Source organism: Excalfactoria chinensis, chromosome 6, assembly GCF_039878825.1.
Source record: "Excalfactoria chinensis isolate bCotChi1 chromosome 6, bCotChi1.hap2, whole genome shotgun sequence".
Lineage (NCBI taxonomy): Eukaryota > Metazoa > Chordata > Aves > Galliformes > Phasianidae > Excalfactoria > Excalfactoria chinensis.
The window spans coordinates 12,472,109-12,491,294 of record NC_092830.1 but is presented as its reverse complement, the minus strand read 5'-3'; the positions used below and the strand labels follow the sequence as shown (position 1 = coordinate 12,491,294).

General features: G+C 45.0%; 1 protein-coding gene across 5 annotated transcripts in view; it reads right to left on the bottom strand.

Moving 5' to 3' along the window:
• The window catches only part of ARID5B (AT-rich interaction domain 5B), a 136,281-nt gene that overhangs the window by 30,705 nt on the left and 86,390 nt on the right, over positions 1-19,186 (bottom strand). For all 5 annotated transcript variants that reach the window (XM_072340396.1, XM_072340400.1, XM_072340397.1 and 2 more), the window contains 2 exons: positions 6,943-7,055; positions 505-709 (listed from right to left, as the gene is read on the bottom strand). In XM_072340396.1, the coding sequence (XP_072196497.1) occupies positions 505-709; positions 6,943-7,055 (318 nt within the window). The remainder of the gene's footprint in view (positions 1-504; positions 710-6,942; positions 7,056-19,186) is intronic.

Here is a 19,186-nt window from a genome sequence, read left to right as displayed (position 1 = left end):
ATTCTGTATTAAACAGATACAGTCTGGTTTTATATTCTCCAAAGTCAGTAATTTATTAACTATAAACACATTTCTGGGCTGAAAAATCTGATCCCTTTTGTGCCTTTCCCGACCACCTTTAAATGTCTTCCTTTAATATTTGTCCTTTCATAAAGAACATCTGGGCACAATAAACATACGTCATGTTATTAACTCAGAAGAAAGGCATTACAGACGCTGCAGATTTACAAAACAGAAAACTAGAGAGTTTTCAACATGCCTATTTCTAGTCATAATCAGCGGATTTAAACCTATAAATATCCGGCAGCAACTACCCCAAGAAGGAAGAGATGCAAATCTAAGCATACGACAGTAGAATTGCCCGAACTGGAAAATGCGTAGATATAAACATGGTCCCCCCCCCATCCATAAGGCTTTAAAACAGGCTCTGTGTGCAAATACTTTCTCCAGAGAAGCCAAATCGTTCTAAAATGTCAACAAGAAAATGAGAAAAAGGATACTTACTCTGCTTAAAACCTAAATAGGGTATTCGCTCAATTGGTGTTTTCCTTTCTTTCATATATTTATAAAGTGCCACAAGGAAAGCCTGCTCATCAGCTCTGCATTCTTCACCTACGGCAATCTTTGATTTATCCTCACTTGAGCCTTTTTTACAGTTGCTGTTGTTACTCTTGGGTTTGGGCAAAGCTGACTTAGACTCACATTTTACCTGGGAAAAAAAAAAACAGATGTCACATCAGATGTGGGTAACCTTTAATTTTCACTTAAGGAACAAATACTCTCTCCTAGCAGAATAGATTGCTGAAAAAAAGAAGAGGCCAAACCATGCAACTGTGTTTGAGGGGAAACAAAGGAAGCTATTTTTAGAGCTAAATGTCTTGTTCTGAATCTTAGTCACAACATTTTTAAATAGCCACATCTTTAAATCATTATAACCCATTGGTAATGCTCTCCAGATCTGCATTTTTATGACTATACATTGCTATGTCACAGACAGCTCCCATCTCTCACATACACTTGCCATTAGCAAGTCTAATAATAACCTTTGTTCCAGGACTGACACTGAGCATTGTCAACTCCCGCAGACAACCTCTGGAGTTGAGGGTGTTCGGCCCCTTCCAGGAACGCTCAGCAGCCAGCTCGGAAGAGACTCATTTTTCTCTCCTTTGGCCCACCAAAATAGACGCAGACCTTGGCAGGCCTTACCCAAGCAGAACCCTCAGCTCACATGAGCAGAGGTTCTGCTGTAGCACAGACTTAAGTCGAAAGGGCTTGAGCATCTGCTTGAAGTTAAGCACAGCCCCAGGAATTGAGCAGAAGGAAGAGACTGGTAACAGGAGCCTGTCCCACAAGGCACTCACAGCCCCAGTGCATGCGAGTCCTACAGCCCCCACTGGCCTTCCTAGCAGATGTGCCAGTCAGGAAGACAACAAATTGCAAGCACTTTAACCTCTCATCAGTATTCAAACCTTGGAACTGGCTTAATCTCACAGTTTATCTTGGAGATAATCCTCACATGGAATCAATCAAATCACAATTTGAGCACTCCCATAATTTATGTGAAGCAAAACCAAAAGAGTGGAACCTTGCAAACTGATCTTTCAAATCCCTCCGTGTCCAAGGTGGGACCAATGCACGCCCAGTGAGAAGCTGCCTACTGCCAGGCAATGGAAATGCCAGCAGGCTTTCAGATTTGCACTGCCCTGTCACTGTTTGCAAGCGCTATGAAGAGCCTTCAGCAGCTCCACACCTCAACCAAGACATGTCCTTTGTGCTCCAAGCGAGCACCAAGAACCAGCACTAGGTATCTTGGGAGGAGAGCAGAGGGAGCAGCACATCTTCCTGAAGAGCAAGAGGGAAATTATGGTCAAGCGAAATACTGACCCTCCTTCTTCCCACTTCCAACCAGGCGCTTTGTGGGCTCTTCTTGACATTTTGGAGGTAAGTGCTGTGACCAAACAGCAAACATACGATCAGAACAACCATGATATGGTTATTCAGTCTGAATATAGATGCCTTGTATTCAGGCTCCAGGAAAGCAAAAATCTTTCCTTCTGCGTTGCTCCAAGATGTTAACTCCACAAAAAGCACTAGTTCAGGGTCAGCTGTCTCCGCAGTTTTCTACAGACACTGGGCAAGGCAATGCTAGAGGGGAGAAGTGGTGGCACTATTCCAAGACACTTGATGCCACTGAAAACTCTCCCTGTAGGACACTGCACGGTACAGAATTGCTGTGCCCAGGAAACACACCAGATATGGGAAAGTGAACTTCCTGCTGGGCTTTTCTTCATCCCTTACTCCTGAAGTATGTATTGCTCAGTACCCTCTGGTTGCACATTAAAAAGAGATATTGTCTTCCTGTGGCACAAGACACCATGCTTTGCCTTTTAGTAATAGATACACTCACTGATTGAACTTTGGTAAAGATCATGGATTTCATCCAAAACTCAATGAAGTTAAGGGGAATTCTTTTTCCCACTAACCGAACTTCAGATTTCATCACTTCACTTTTCAGTTCAGAGCTGTAATCCCTTGACTTTTTCACTTTGGCTCCTTGCAAAACTGTTTAATAGCTTCCCATAATAAAGTTTAGATTATATTGTCAGAATGTTCAGCGCTATACAAAGACTGGGTTAGCACTTCCAGTGCAAACCCATTATTTCATTAAATATAGGATTTTTAATTTGAACTGCAACTATGTGCAAGCTAACACTTGGAATACATTCACTGGGCCTGAGAACAGTTTCTCAAGTTTTGAAGCTCTCTTGCTTGGTAAAGTCAGTCAGTCAGTTTGTCTGCCAGTCAATCTCAACTTTTATAGTCTGTTTTAATTTTTGAAACCAGGCAATTCAGCTACGCTTGCAAAGACAGCCAGGGCACAAATGCTAAATCAAATGAAAGCTCACTTCTCTGAAAGCAAACTAATGGTAAGGGATGTGACTGCCAAAGAGACAAAAGGAAACAAAGAAAGTATCATATAAAAAAAGCCACTGGGAGTGAGAAACTCCATGCTACACATGTCCTTCCTTCCAGCACACAGAGAAGAGAGGTCAAAGGGTCTGTGTACCTCAAAGGTGCCAAAATGCAAGGAAAGGCCTCCAAGCAGTGCCAGGCTCAGAGGAGCTTTGATGAGACCGAAATGCTTCACCTGCACAAGTTGGAGGCAAAGCCTTGTTTCTGGCACTTCCCCCAGGTGACAGGAGACATGAATGAGTGCTGTGACCTCCGATTAATCAGAAACAAAAGGGCCAAGCATCGTTCTGGATAGCATCGGTGTAAATCCAGTATAATGCACTACAGCCACAGCTCTGCTAGATTTGCACCAGGAACCAGAAATCAATTCCCTCTCTTGAAATGCAATTCTGAATCTTTCTAGAAGGCAAAGCTGCGGTACAAAACGCGGCATTTTGCTTGGCCTTGCTCTCTTGTCTGGTCCAGTCAGAAAGCAGAATGAACTTGTTGTAAAGAGGGAGCTCCACTTCCAGAGGAGGGAAAGCTCTTTTGCTGCAGCTTCAGTGTGCACAACACCCCCAGAACGACGCCAAGGGCTAAGGCCCTGTAAGACAGTCCAGAGCTGCAGCACAGAGGCCGGGGCATGCTGCGGTGGGCTCTGGAAACATCTGGCCACATCTGCCTGCATGCTCAGGCAGAGGTGTACGAGCCAGGATCAGGCAGCCAGTGAGCATCATGGGTGCAGCAGGAGTTTGTTTTCTCCTGCCAGAGGTCACACACACAGCAGACCACTACAGAGCAGTATTTCAGAGCTTCAATCAGATAAAACCTGAGGCTCTCAGAATAAATCTTCAGGTCTGAGAGCATGCCAGGCCACCTGTGGCCACAGGAAAAGCAAATCCTGGCAACTTTTAAACTAATTTCCCAGATCTTGCCATATAAATGAAGTGAGAGATTTACTTTAGCATTTGCACTAGGAGATGTAATGAGTAGATTCATTTGGGGACAATTTCCATGTGTAACAAGTTAATCCTTTCAGCTATTTGAAACGGCCGTGTTGGCCAGTTTTAAAAGGCCTTCCAGTGCTCTTTTACACACTTTGGAAAGGCTCATTGGGAGCACCATGTAAGAAACGTTTGCAGGTACAGCGAGGGTCATGCGAGGGCCTGTGGGTCACACAAGCTGGTCCAGCAGTGCTGACATGGGCACTATGACAGCCTCCAGGTGCTCTCCAGCAGAGCCAGGCCTGCCTCACCAGACGTCCCAGCAGGAAGGAGCTCCCCAGGATCCCCCCTCCCCAGCAGGCACAGGGATGATGCAGCACCCAGACACCAGATCACAAGCAAGAGGTGGCAGGTCTGTCCCCCTATGGCTCTACTTCCACCAAGCCACCTATACTCAGTGCTCCTACCCAAACATTCTTCTGTGACAAGTTAACAGCAAAAGCCTACGAAACAATCTGTCTGCTCATGTCTCAAGGTAAACATGCCTCATGAAATCGAAATTGTATGAATGTATAAAGCTTTCTAGTCAGTAGCAGCTGAGAACACAGAATGCAGCAAGTCATTACAAACGTGTGGTCTGTGTCGGTCTCAACACCATCTCTGCTCCTTCCCTGCCCAAACCCTACAGTCCTTGTGTCTCCACTGGAGCTGTCTGCCCACTGTGCTGAAAGCCTGCAGTCAGATGCCGGGTGCCATCAACTGAGGATGAAAGCTGGACAACTTCTGTTCAAAGGGGATTTTAGCTGGAACAAGGCCAGGACCATCACCAAAACTTGCTGGCACCTAGCACAGGTGGATTCGTCCCGCTTAGTCTAGCAGTTTTCAGCTCTGCTTTTTATGGACCCGCTGTTGACATTCATCAGACGTGGAGCAAGGCTAGAGAAGAAAATCGGATAGCGAAGCTAACATGGAGCCTAAGCTGATGACTTCACAGCTCAGTGTTCCCACAGGGAGAGGACAGCAGGTGGACCTCCATCCCTTGCCCATACGCTTCCACTGTCCCAGGAACTCATCGACAGGGTCTCTAAAAGTGTAGCTCATCTGCTTTGGAGGGGTTTTGATTCACTGCTCCCCTCTTACTAAAATATTTCCACAACCCTGAAACACAGATTGATGTGAAGAGCCGGAGTGAAGTCAGTGTGACTACATGCAAGGACATTATATCATGAGCGCGTCTATTATTTATAATGAAATTAAGCTGGCCAAGATAATTAATGCTATTAATATCTGCACAATGATGAGCGCAGTATGACTAGATAAATAGGCAGAATTACTTCTTATCTGAAATATCCTCTCATTTGACTGGTAGGGTGAACCCAAATATAAACAGAAAGGGTAAATAATTTGGTATGAAGTGTTGCTGTTGTTTTTGAATACCTAATACCTATACCTCAGGTGCCAAAGAGCAGGGTGCTTTGACAACACAGCACATGCTGCATTTTGCTAGTAATATTTTAACATGAGAAATAGCTGGGGGGTGGGGGGGTGGAAATCAAGGCAAATTGAGACATTTTCACGCTGCAGACTTTGCACATTCTTCCACAGAGCAAAAACATTCAGACAAACTCCATAGCATCTGGCAGGACCCTGCAACTCAGCACACCAGGCTCCATCACCTTTTACCACGCCTGTCTAACACGATAGTACAGCCTCCAACTGAGCACAATAGGGCACAAAGAGAAGAGAAACAGTGACTTAAGGGCAGAGCTTCATCATGAACTTCAGCCTCTTTTATCGTCATCAACAGAAGGCACAATTTTAACCGAACTCCTAGGGAGGAGGAGGAGGTGGAATTTAATTTGCCTTCCTATGAGAAACCCAGAGCAGAACACTTCCACTTGACCTCTTTAACCTCCTAATCTCCCAGGACATTCACTGCCTGTAACAATACGATAGTAAATGGATCTATAGATTCACTGTATTTCCTAAAGAGATGGTCACAACAATGGGAGCATTTTCCAGATACACATCCATCTAATTTAGTGAAACAATGGACTCACAAGGAGTTGGTCGAAACATTCAGGCTATGCAAATACGGTTAGCAGGGGCTCAAAAGTATCACAGTGACAAAGTTCTGACAGAGATACAAATCAAGAAGTATTGCTCTAAGTAATTTTCCATCTCTGCATCTTACGGTTTCAAATTAAATCATCTTGAAAGGAGCCATTTGTGCTGCTTTTATTTTAAGAGAAAATCAAATTCCTATTTAAAACCACACGTACAACAGAGAAAATAGGACCCAAATTACACTATAAAAACTCCATTTTTAACTAATTTTACGTTAAAGACACAAACCCACAAGTAACTAAGAGATATGCCTATAAACACAAAGCAAGGATCCAATTTTTACTTTCAGCATGGGCTAGGCACTGCAGCAAATAAAGAATACTCTTTAAAACAGACCCAGGAATGAATATGCAGCTCAACATGAAGTAGTACAAAATCTGTCCTTTTTTTTTCCTTTTTTTTTAGCATTTGTACTGAATTTCTTCACCCCACAACCCCCCCCGGCCCCTTTTTTAAAGTCAAGATCTTAGCATCAGGGTAATCTCATTTGTGCGTGCTTCTTAGAAACCATTATTTAAGCAGCTCTTGTTTCATACTCTGTTTATCTTCGAATTTATATTTAGAAGTGCATTGTAACAGGGTGAGCTGCTCCCTGGTTTATTTTTAATTTGAAGATACTGTCACAAACTATGTTTGTGTGTCACAGAATGTGAAAACTAACAGCGGGTGCCAAGAAAGCTTAAACACTACCAGTTACCAACAAGCTGATAGCATTAGGTTGTTAGGCGATTATAGGTACCGGTAACTTCCAACACAGCCGAGATTTAAAGTAAAGAATAAAACTGTTGAAAAAAATCACATTTATCTCCCCAAGAAAATGAATTACATTCTAATTTGGAAACAACACGCTGGGAAACAAAGGCAGGGCCGTACCTAAAAAAGGAGAATGTACTGAAAGGAATATTATTAAGTGATTTACCTTGGCAACAGCTTTGCTTTCAGAATTATTGTTGGAATCCTTAATGCCATTTAATGAATCTCTTCTCTGTGGGCAAGGCTTCTTTTTGCGTGGTCTGCCTTTAAGATTTGGCGCTGAAAATTAATGGAGAACAATTTGAGTACACTGTCTTATACTGGATTCTTAACAGCTGAAAGCATCATAAATAATTCCACCACAATCAGTCACAGAAATGTACACATCTGTCTACAGTAAATGCTTATTATGAGATTCCCGTCCTCCACGGGTTACATCTTGACACACTATACATTTCTATATCATATTCCCCAAGGCTAATCTATTCTACTTTCACATAACTAATTAATACAAAGTCAAACACTGGTCTCTGAAGGACTCGGAGAGAAAGCACAAATATTTCTCCACGGTACAAAAAAGAACAAAGTAGAATATTAATAGGTAACTTTGCATTAATGAGCTGCTGCATTTATTATTGTTAATCTTCAAGTAAAAGTACTGACTACTACTTCCAACTTTGGGAAACATCTGTTTTTAGAAATGTTCTGCAATATTAAAATTCCTTACAGCTCCCAGAAATGTTTATATACTCTGTCATTCTTGTCAAAGTTCCTCTAAAAAAGTTTAAAAAGAAATAAAATTACCCCCGAGTCCTGAAACGGATCAAAAAACATAACTAGCTCTACAAGTTGACAAGTACTGAAATAAGTGATTGATTGTTTCATAAGGGTTACATACCACACGTATAAATTAACATGAATCACTTTCAGTTTTGTCCAATTCTTAAGATAAAACGGCTCTGAAATAACACAGTGACTAAATCCTGGCCACGCTGTGGGAAATGGATCTTCGTAAAAAATACCAGACTCATCTTTCAATAACGATATTATGATATAAATTATGATCACATCTAGAAATAGGAGATGAAGCAGATGTTTGCTCATTATTACGTGTCCTGCCTGCTTTCGGATTTAGAAATCAGCCTCCGACTACTCTGGCAACACTGAAAATGATAAACAATCATTAACTAATGACTGTACTGAAGAAGATAATTTCCCTTAAACCTTTAATTTCTAGGTAACCATTGTTTTCATTACTTAAAGGGATGATTAGAACAATGTCAGAAATCTAAACACCACAAACCTCTTGAGTGCCTTCTAATTGTTTCTAATCTTACATTTGTCACACAGTAAGTCAGTGGTTTCAGGACATTTTACATTTTAATTAGTTTGCAAACACAATAAAGGGTGCTAATTTGATTTTATAGTTCAAATAACAGTGTCCTATTTGGTCTGCTGGAGAAAAACAGAAGCCACGGGTTTAAGACCAGAAGTCCCACGGACACGTCCTCCTCCTTCCCCAGCACCAGCACAGTGAGTGCAGGTACGCGGACTTGTGCAAGTCCCCATTTGTGTATGTACAAAAACGCCTTTATCGTCCTTCAGAAACATCTCCGTCTATCTGCAGCCAAGCACATTCTGCTTACTGAAAAGTACCGCAGAAAGCAATTTGGAAAATGTCATCTGAGGCTAGCAAGCAGAATCAAACAAAGAGATAAAGCACTGATTACCCTTTGCGGTCGACAAACACCTGCCCCATTTCTATCTGTCCCCATGAGCACCACCACGCTGGGCTGCATCCTGCCCTAGCCGTGCCATCGCTGTGCCCTGAGTCACACCAGGGCCTGGGGGCTCAGGGTGCAGGCTGCCACGTGCTGCCCACACCCAGGCCACGCCAATGGTACCAGTGCTCGCTGCTCTTCCTCCATGTGCTACATGGATGGGCCCCGACACCACCCAGCCTCAGCACTGAAGCACAGAGGTGCTATAGCATGGGCCAAATGCACGTGGACAAAGATTACCTTTTCTTTCTTCCCTTTTTTTTCTTTTTTTTAACTAAAGAAACCAGTTCAAGGCTCAATGTTTTCCCAACACACCTGTGCTGAGTTTTGGCACTGTGCTATACCACACTAGAAGGCACTCCTCATGCTTTGCTGAAAGCTCTAGAAGCAGAAAGGCATTTGTTACCAAATTCCAGGTACACCGAGTGTGGATACAAACACTGTTTGCAATGAAGCCTCCTCTGGCCCCTCAGCACCGTGCTGCTGTGCTCTGCACCCACAGCACCATGCCTCACATCAGCAGGCCGCACCAGGGGCACCAGCACCAGAAACTGCCATGGGAGCCAGTGCCAGAAGGGAAAGCCCTTGCCACTGCCCCATCAAAGGAAACATTTGCAATAGCTCCACTCACACTTGAAACAAATCCATTAACATTTGCTCCCTAAATCATTCTAAATAGATGCATTATTCGAAGATTATTTATATTTCAGTCTGATGCATTTTGTTCTCTTGAGCAAGGAAATCTGACAAGGATTGAACGAATAACTCTCAACAAGGCACACACTTGTTTTAATTTTTTCCTGTTTTTGTTTCATTTATGACATATTCATGAGCACGCTGCAGATTTCCTCAATTTCTTATTCCTAATGCTCTTAAAGCACCCTTATGAACACGCTGTGGCTTAGTCCCAACCAGCATTCCTGATAGCACCGCAGGTTCAACACGGACCGGACAGCAAAGTGAACATGTACTGGCTTCTCCTCCTTTCTTGTTGGAGAGGGACTTCTGGCAGGAATACCTGAGAACATCTGTAACAACTCAACTTCTTTACATGTTTGTGCATATGGCTTTCAAATTCACTTTCTGAAAGCACTTATGCCAGTGAGAACTGATAACTTGTACGTTCCCAGAAGGTGAGAACTAAAGCAATGAGAACTAATGTAAAAAAATGAATAAATAAGTACAGAAAAATGTTTGCATTTCTTTGTCACTCCTTCAGTGTAAATGCCTGGAACAGGCCTACAAGGGAGACAATGCGCTCCCAGTTCCAACGCTGTACTTTTCTTCCTGCACATCTGACAACATGTTCCCTTTTGCCAATTTGTGATTTTCTTTGCTTTTCTTTCTTTGTGCTTCCTGATGCATCTCGCAAAGGAAAAAACTCCAGAGATGATCTGAGCTCATCCCGCACTTGCCAGCCATCCCAAAAGGCAGGCTCACGTGGAAAATGGCAGCAAGCATCAAGTTATCTTCCTCGCAAAATCTGTAGGCGAGAGAGCAATCCAGAGCACAGGACGGAAAGCCACTTCACTGCCAGCCCTGGCAAATACCCCAGGTATGACCAGACAAAACACAGCCAAACCAACAGAGCAGGAGAGAATGCCCATAGTGCTGCAGAGCCCCCGGAGAAGCTCACTGACCATGTTGCACACCTCTGATGCCCGCTCTGTGTCAGTAGGTTGCTCTCCTTCCCTGAGCAGCACACCAGGCTGGTGGCACTCCACAAGCCTGCAGCTCAGGGCCCACCGCACTGTTGTCCCCACAACACAAATACAAGGTTCAACAAAGAACCAGCCGTGTGGTCATTAACCAGCATGCTCGTGCACTGGGCTTTGTTTTTCAGCTATTATTTGGTAAAAGACTTGTGCGCTCATTAAGTGAAAGTGCGTGAAATGGGTATGCCGTGAATATCATCAGTTACATGAGCCATGATGACAACCATATCTTAACCACTCTTCCTGTTCTACAACACATCTTACTGCCAACTCAGGGAAAAGAAAATTGTTTATAGGAACCTGCCAGGGACAGGAATGTTGTTTCTTCTTCTGTGTCTGAAAGGGTCCTGGGTGCTGTCTGGGAACTGGTACTGACCACAAGCCACACAAACTGCTGCTTGCTGTATGACAGGAAGGGATGTGGGAAAGCCATGAAATGTTAACTGAGCAGGACATGGTAGTTGGGCAGGAAAAAAGAGAAGAGGGAACAGCTTATGGCAATGCAGGAAACAGGAGCATTACCAAGCCTCCCCGACTAGCACAACTCCCAGCTCTGGGTCAAACATGGGATGCCAAGCTCTAGAAAGGCAGAGAATGAGATCTGTGGCAGCTGCCAAGCTCAGCTGGGACTGAACAGCACCTAAGGTGGAAGAGCATAAACCATCATAAAAAGCCAGTAAATACATTAGTTTTTCTTTCCACTTGCATCCTCAGGTAGATGCAGGTGAAGACACCATCTTTCCTGTTATCAAGTCAGCCATACTTGAGCCATGTCCACGCTGAGCACGTGAAATACCATGCATGCATGGACATCCTGGGATGCGCAAGTAAGTCAAGTGACAGTGACCGTGGTCTTGGGGTAACCCAGCAGGTTAGTTCCAATAGAGCTATCCTTTTCAGGCATCTGATTTTCCACTGGAAGTCAAATGAGTTCAGTCTTCTCCATAAGACTCTTCTCTAGATACACAAATTTTGACTGATGTTAAAGATGTGTTGTTATAGGGAGGGTGTTAAAAAAACAGTGGCCTCCACATAGCTGAGGTCAAGCTATGTTGGCACTCTGTCAAAAGTGGTGGTGTAGCCAAGAGGCTTTAATGAGCTTGGAATGCATTACCTCATTTGTCATACCTGGATCACTTACTCATGCTGAGTCCAAAATAACCTTGGACCTTGCTGGCTGCTCAGCAAACCATGTAAGTAAACAGCCCTGTACTCATGCCTAAAGCATGTACCTTTTTCTTGCTCACTACACATTACTTACTCCAGAGAACATCTATGCAGTCGTAACAGCTAGGATCAAAGTTCTCACCTTTTCCAGGTCTCTCTGACTTGAATGACTATTCCCAGACATGACTTTTGATTCTTGTTTGCTGATACTCCCATTTCTCAGAAACACTTCGAAAGTGAGAGAAAAAAGGGAGTGGAAAGGGTCACTGTATTTTGCTGAGGAGTTTACCAGGATAGCTGCTCAGCATTGCTAACGGCCTTAAGGGCTTACACTGCCAACCAGATTCTGGCAGCCACTGTTTTTGTGACCACATTCCTCTCCTGTGGAAAGACAAAGGGAAGGAGCACAACTATTTTTCACAGTTTCAAGAGTATGACAGAGTGAAAGAAAATGAGCTTGCAAAACTGTTCACAGTCATCAGCAAAGTGCCAGGGAAAGATGTGGGTACGCATATACGGTGGGCTGTACAATCAGATCAGCCCTATGCATGTCGGATGCAGGTGCTGTGGAGAGCCAATCACAGAGCAAAGATTATGGTAGAGAACTGGAGGGTGCAAGAAGTTAATGAACAGGGATGCATTGCGATACTGGATACAGAAGAGAAGCGTGCTCACCAGTGACTACCTGCAGTGCACATTCTAATCAATAGCCTCACTTCCTCTCCTTGTACGAGGTGCAGGACACCCAGCAGACAGTGTCCTTGCAGAATCCCTTTGCACTGTGCCAGTCCTTCAAATATCTTGCAGCTCTCACTCTCTTCTCTCTCTCCCCTTTCAGCTGCAAAACCATCAGTAGATACAGAACAGACTAGGAGACTTTCCCACTCAGGCAGGTGGAAACAGCAGTGTCAGATCACAGAACTAGTCGTGATTTGAGTGCCGAACAGAAGGAGGAGGTGCCATGCAGAGAAGCCTGGCCATCAAAGTCAAGGTCAGAAGAAGGGCCACAAAACTCCAGACCATCCATGAACCAACCATGTGTGCTGGCAGGTGGCAAAAAGCTGGTTGATGAGGACTTCCCCAGAGCAGCCTGGCAAAAATTAGCTTTTCCCTGAAAAACATACTTGCACGTTGCACCTTTTAAAATGAACAGAAAGTTAACAGTTTTAATGGCTTTAACACTTACCCCTCTAGGGGCTTCTGGCATTCTGCAATATCTAAAAGTTCAAAAATACGGACTGCTAGATTTAAGCACAACCTCCAAAACTGCTCAAAGGCTACTTAATCTCCCATACTGCTCTGGAGTCTCAGCCGATTCCTGGATTTCTTCATCTCCTCTGCCACTGTTTTCTTCACCTCCAGCCCTTTTCTGCATCTTGATTTCAGGACCTCATGTTTCATTCCTTTCCCTTTCACCCCTCAAAGTTTAGGGAAAAGCTCCTGCTTCCTGGAAACTGAGTCCAAGTCAGAGGGCCTGAAGCATGAATAGCCCAGGTACGGGGAACAGCTGGTGGGAGACACAAGCTGCAAACAACCTGGTGATGCATCAAAGAGTCAAAAATTACAGTGGCTGGAAAATAAAGTGAAGGATCAGACAGGCTAGACCTTTGTTTAGAAAACAACACTATCAATTGAATATGGAGAAACTCCCTCCAAAGCACATCCATGGCAGCAAGAGAAGAGCACCTACCAACAGCTAACATCCTTGTCCTATAAAGGCCCCGCAAACACACACCTCTTGCCTACTCAAGCTGTTCATACAGCAATTTGAATATAAACCCAATTTTTCTAAGCCTTTTCTAAACACAAACACTTATTTATTCCTTTCTACAATTGATACGCTTTGTAGATTTATCACCAAACATGTCAGACTTGACCTGGAAACACAGCAAACAACCGTAAGAGAAGCATGGAGTATCCATGCTGCTTTCTAATCCACGTGCCGAAAGGGAGGGCTTGTGGAGCCATTCCTGGAAGTTTTGTTTTGGAAATGAGATAGCCCATGCTCCATGTGGGGAAAATCAATTTGCTACCTCTCTAAAGAAAACATTCCTCATTTGGAAATAACTGAAACAGACACTTCCTTGTGTGGATTAATGTGGAGACAATATGACGTGCTGCAGACTGTTGTTTTGACCCCCCTCCTGACCAGACAATCTCTCAAAAAAAAGCAACAAGGTGGTATTTTTCAGGGATTAGAGGGCAGAGCGGTGTTGTTTGGAATAGAGCAGTTAGAGGCATTGCAAATATCAGGTTGGTTAATTGTGTCCAAACCGAAATATGTTTAGTTTCCATGGAAGGCAGTGACAGGATTCAGGATGAGGCTTGGTCTTGTTTTCTTTATTGCAGCATGGCTGGAAGTTAATTAAGACTTCTGCTGTAAGGGCTTTGTTTTGTCCCGCTGATTAATTTGGGTTTAAAAAAAAACAGAAAAGGGTGCATTTCTTTGCCAAAATTTATGCATATATTAGCTGCTACGGAGTAGAGGAAATTGAAGAGGGGAGATGAAGATTTTAGAGAAAAATCTATGCCTGACAAATGTGTGAGCTGCAAGTTGTCCTCAGAGCAAATCAAAATAACAATAATTGAAATAAAATCCAGGGCAGGCCTATTACTGGCTACAGATGACAGAATTGTTATTAATGATTCAAAAAGAGGCAGAGGTGTTTGGTAAATATTTGTTCCATATTTGCAGAGAAGCCAGATGATATGCTTGCAGAAGAATATAATTAAAGCGAGTCAATTGACTCGGTTTTACATAAACCAGATCTTAAAACAACAAAAAAGAAAACAAACAAAGCACCTTATTTTATACTTTCAAACTGCAAACTTGATTAGAGAAACTAGCAGCATGCAGGGAACTCACCTGCACTTTGGCAGGGCTGTTGATTTCATGTTAGATAACACACTTGATTAAAAAATAACACCATATAATTTTACTCAAGCAAATATTAAATAGATTAGAAACTGGCTAAGCGATAGATCTAAACACAGGCATCAGTGGGGAATTTCTAACAAAGGAAAATATTCCTGGTAAGATTCCAGAGGGGTTGCTGTTAGACTTGACGATGTTCAGCATTTTCTTCAGTGAAATAAATATGAGATCCCTGACAGTAACATTCACCACGACACCAGCCAGGCCTGGCACAATGCTAACACGAGGTAATTCACACAAGCAAGTCAGTGGGAAAACCAAGCCAAACATAACCAACTCTGCCTAGCACCACTCCACCATAAACCCGGGAGCTCAGCCCCAGCTGGCACTTCACAGGCTACCCCAAAATGCAGGCCAGCGTGCCATGGTAGGAGATGTTACGGCACAAAGCCTGCCTCCTGGAGCTAGCTCAAGCAGCTCAGCCTGTGCTGTGTTTCAGCGACATGACTGAGAAGTGACTTCATCAGGTAATACAAGTACCTTGAAGGGGATAAAGGCAGGTACTCAGCAAGCATGAGGCGCAGTGAAGCGCACCAAGGCACTGGCATTGACATATACAAGAGCTGAAGACAATGCACCAGGCATGCACACATTCAACTGTCAGACCTTCCAGGAAGGCTTGAGCCAGCCATGTGCCGGCAGGCACAGCAGAAGAGACCCGGGCACACAGAGGGCTGAAGCCGGGTGCCGACCCTGGCCAGAACCCAGCGCTGCTGGGACAGCTGCCTGATGCTGCGGGAGCTGAGCTGGCTGCAGGAGCCAGAGCCCAGCTGTCTGGCTGTGCTCCCCACTCCAACAGCTGCTTCTCTTCTCCGTTAGAAAAAAGATGGTGGACTGGATGAAAGCATTCACTGGTAATTTTGGCTGATGAGCCACTATTTGGTTCATACCAGATCGGATGACTCAGGGTTCTTTTGGTGAGAAACTCCCAAAATATCGGAACTCAAACAGTAGAGTACTGTACTGTTCAGGACAAGGAGCTTGAACCGCTACAGCCTTGATTCAGCAAAGCACAAGCCTAACTTGTAAAGACTGGGAGCGTGCCAAGACCTCCGGTGACCTCACAGGGGCTATTCAGGTCTCTGAGGTTGAGGTGGTGCTAAGCATTGAACTTGTGGGCCAGAACAACTCCGTGTGATTGAGGATGAAACACTGTGCTCAGGCAGCAACGTGGGGCCAGCCTTGGTTCCTCAAGGTCTGCAGTACCTCAGAAACCTGTGGTGGTTAAGGTCCCTACCCTAGAGATCACGCTGGGAGGCTGTGACTGGCATGTGGGGGACTTGGCTTCTGGAGGAGCTTCCCAACACTATGCAAGTCTGGGTTAGAAAAAAAAAGGGGGGGAAAAAAAACAACAACAAAGAGAGGGAAGAGTTGAGAAGGTACAAACAGACTGTGTAATAGACAAGACAAAAGCAGTACAAAAACAGTAGCGAGAAGGGAAAGTGCAAAGCAAACCCATGCAAGTCAGCCAATCTCATCACAACTCAGCAGAACACAGAGTAGACTTCCCATTAGAGCGCATTAGAAAATAGATGGCAAATAAAAGCTCACAGCAAACGTTAAGAAGGCTTCCCTAGCAATATTTCCCTTTCTCTCCTGCAAAAGCGAGCGTTTGTTAAATTGCTGTCTAGCAGAGTCAGCAGTACCCAATGGAGACGTGACCTACATACCTCGGCAATACAATGGCTGTGCAGCCGATCACGTCCATGTAGATAGGCAGATAAGATGGGTAACTGCCTGGTGGAGGGTGGGCACTGGGGTGATTCCAAACAGGCAGAAATTCAGACAGTAAGCATAAAATGGATGGTTTCCAGAGAGCTTGTTTTGGGGAATGACAACAGCAAGTAGGAAACTATGATCACGTAGAAGCACAAAACATGAAAATTACAAATATATTATTCAAATCTCTTGCATTTCTCATTTGTAGTGGCTTATATCAGAGATCAGTATCACTTTTTTCTTTTTTTAAGAGCAAGAATCCCACTTAATCATTGCACTGTAATCATAACCAGTTAAACATAACCAGCCCACCTGAAGATGCTAGCAAAGTGACAAGCAGCAACTGCAGAGCGCCCTTCCTCCCTGACACCGCACTCACTCCAGTGCACCATGCCTGGGCTGAGTCCCATCCTCGCTCCCACACACCTCCTGGAGCTGCCACCTCCTGTGGGAGGGCCAGTTGCTGGGGCAGGCTGGGCTGGGCCGCTGCCCACCATGCTGGGCTAAGGGAAAGCGGGCACCTTCCTCCAGTAAGGGGTGGTGGTGGTAACTCTGGTAACTTTGTGCTAACAAAAGGCGCATCTCCATGGCCACCAGGGGATGGAAGCCGGTGGTTATAACGTCCTGCTGGTAGCACTGTTTGGCCACGTTCAATGAGCGCAAGCCTGGGAACTTGGTGTAACTGCACCGACACGTGCAGAAGCGATCCCACCTCCAACACACAGAAAACCCAGCCAGAAGGTCAAGTGACCCGTCAGCACAGGGCATGGCCCCGACACGGTGCGGCACCGACCGGGCCCCGACCAGCAGCTGATCGCTATCGAAGAGCCGGGGTCTACAATATAGCCTTATTTGGGCAAAAGCAGCCTTCCGAGCCGCCCCGCCGTACTTTCCCTCGGAACAGCTCTATTTGGCCGGTTACCCGCTGCGGCGGAAGCTGGGGGCGACGCGTACGGAGCCGGCGGGGCGAGGAGCCCCTCACCGTGGCTGTGGGGCTGCTGCGGCCCGAGCGCAGCCGTCATTGCCCTCTAGCGTCGCCCGCCCGCCAGCCCGTCCGGCTGGGCTCGGCCCCGCTCGGCGCCGCTCGGCTCCCCGCCCGCCGCCCCGCCGCGTTCATTCATGGCTAAAAATAGGCGGCAGCGGCAGCGCAGCGAGCCCGGCGCGGAGCTGCGGGCACCGGGACCCGCGCATAACCTAATATGGAAACGAAGCCGAGTTTTCAAAAGCGGCGGTTTATTTGTTTCTGGAAATGGACAACATATGTCGGAGATTTACTATACGGAACCAGGTGTATATATAGCGTAGATCTTTGTATGCGCCCGTTTTCGTTCTATATAAAGGCTTTATACGGCCTGGAACTATAAATTTAATAATAGATTACTAAATTAAGTCTGCACAATCACTTCATAAAAAAAAAAAAAATCATTTCAATTTAAAATACAGCTGTAGGGGCTTGGACAATTTCCTGCATAATAGAGGCCCATCCCTGCAATGTAAATAACCCCGGCACTAAAACAAGTCCATCAGGCACATCAGGAACAAAAAAAAACCTTCACGAAAACAGAAATGCGTTTTGCAGCCTATCCCAAGTCAGGATGCCAAGCCCTCATTTTATTCGAATGCTGCTTTGATAAATCACTCCTGCTTCAGCAGCCCGGGTTGTTTTTTTTCCCCCCTTAATGTCCTGTTTTCCTCCCAGCAATCCAGGCCGATTAAGCCTCAGCGTTCTGACTGTACCAAACCGACGGGGTTTTGCAATAGGAATTATTCACTGCTTTCCTGCGTACCGTCAGCATTCTTAAAATACTGTTACTATAAAACTGGGCAGCACGCTCTTTAGACACGCGTGACGTTGCCCGCGCTGTTTATTTCCAGCTGCAATTGTGCAATTTGAAAATTCTCCTCTTTCTCAATGCCCTTTCCCCAAACAAATACCTCCGATAGTTACAAGATTACAGGAACAAGCCCGATTTGGTGCGGAGCCTCACAGGCCACCTGTAATATCAGTGACTGATTGCACAGTAAAAATGACAAACATTGCTTCGGTTGCTATATATCCTAAGTTAATTATCAGGCTTTCTCTTCCTAATTTGATGAGAATGAAATATCGCAAGACCTACATATGGCAATTTAAAACATATAATCGGGGAAAAGGCAAAGCAAGCCTCTGAGAAGACAACAGTTGGGTTTGTACCGCCAGGTACAGGGACGTACCGCCCTTCCCATTGCCACAGTCACGGAAGCACAGACCTGGAAGGGCTCCATCCCCTCCATCCCGCACAGTCCCCACACATGTTTATCAGGATTAGGCTCCTGGAAGGCTGCGCAAGGTTCAGAAAGCTCAAATACTTCAGTTCATTGCCTCATGAAATACACAGCAAGAATTTTATGGACTCATCTCAGTCAGTCCTCTCCTCCCGACAGCATCTGGAGGGGCTTTCACATCACGCAGCAATCCTCATCCCACTTCCAACAACAGAACGTCAGCCCATGCTGACTGCAGCGATCTGGGTTTTTCCTAGAAGCCTCCTGCCCAGACGTGACCCGACTTAGCTTTGTTTAGGAAACCTGACAGGGCGACACGAATGGCCAAAGCTTCTGTATATCTAATTCTAAACAGATAAAGTATCTTCAAGACAAACCAGCACCTCTCAGAGATTTCCAAGTACACCATTAAGTAGATCTGGGCTTCAGCAGAGGTGAATATGAAGATTCATTGTCCCAAGAGATAAATATTGACTAAGGAGAAGCAAAGGTCAAACCGGTCAATATTTACTCAAGAAACTAAATCTTGGTGCAGTGTAACACACACGCAAATGTCTTCATCAGCTGCCTCTGGAGATCTTTTCATTATGACTAAGGGTTTCAAAAGTGTAGTTCTTTTCCCTCTGAAATCCTTGTTTTAAGAGGAGAAGCTCCCACGGACCTCCTGCAGTCTGAGGCTCTCCATACCCACAGCCCCAGCAGAGGGGTCTGTTAGCAAATGCCATCTGACTCGTTTGCACACCAAGCTCAGGGGCCATGAACAATTTGTATGGTTCATGTCTGACCTCTGCAGACGTGAACAATATGAATTTTCTGACTCATCACATG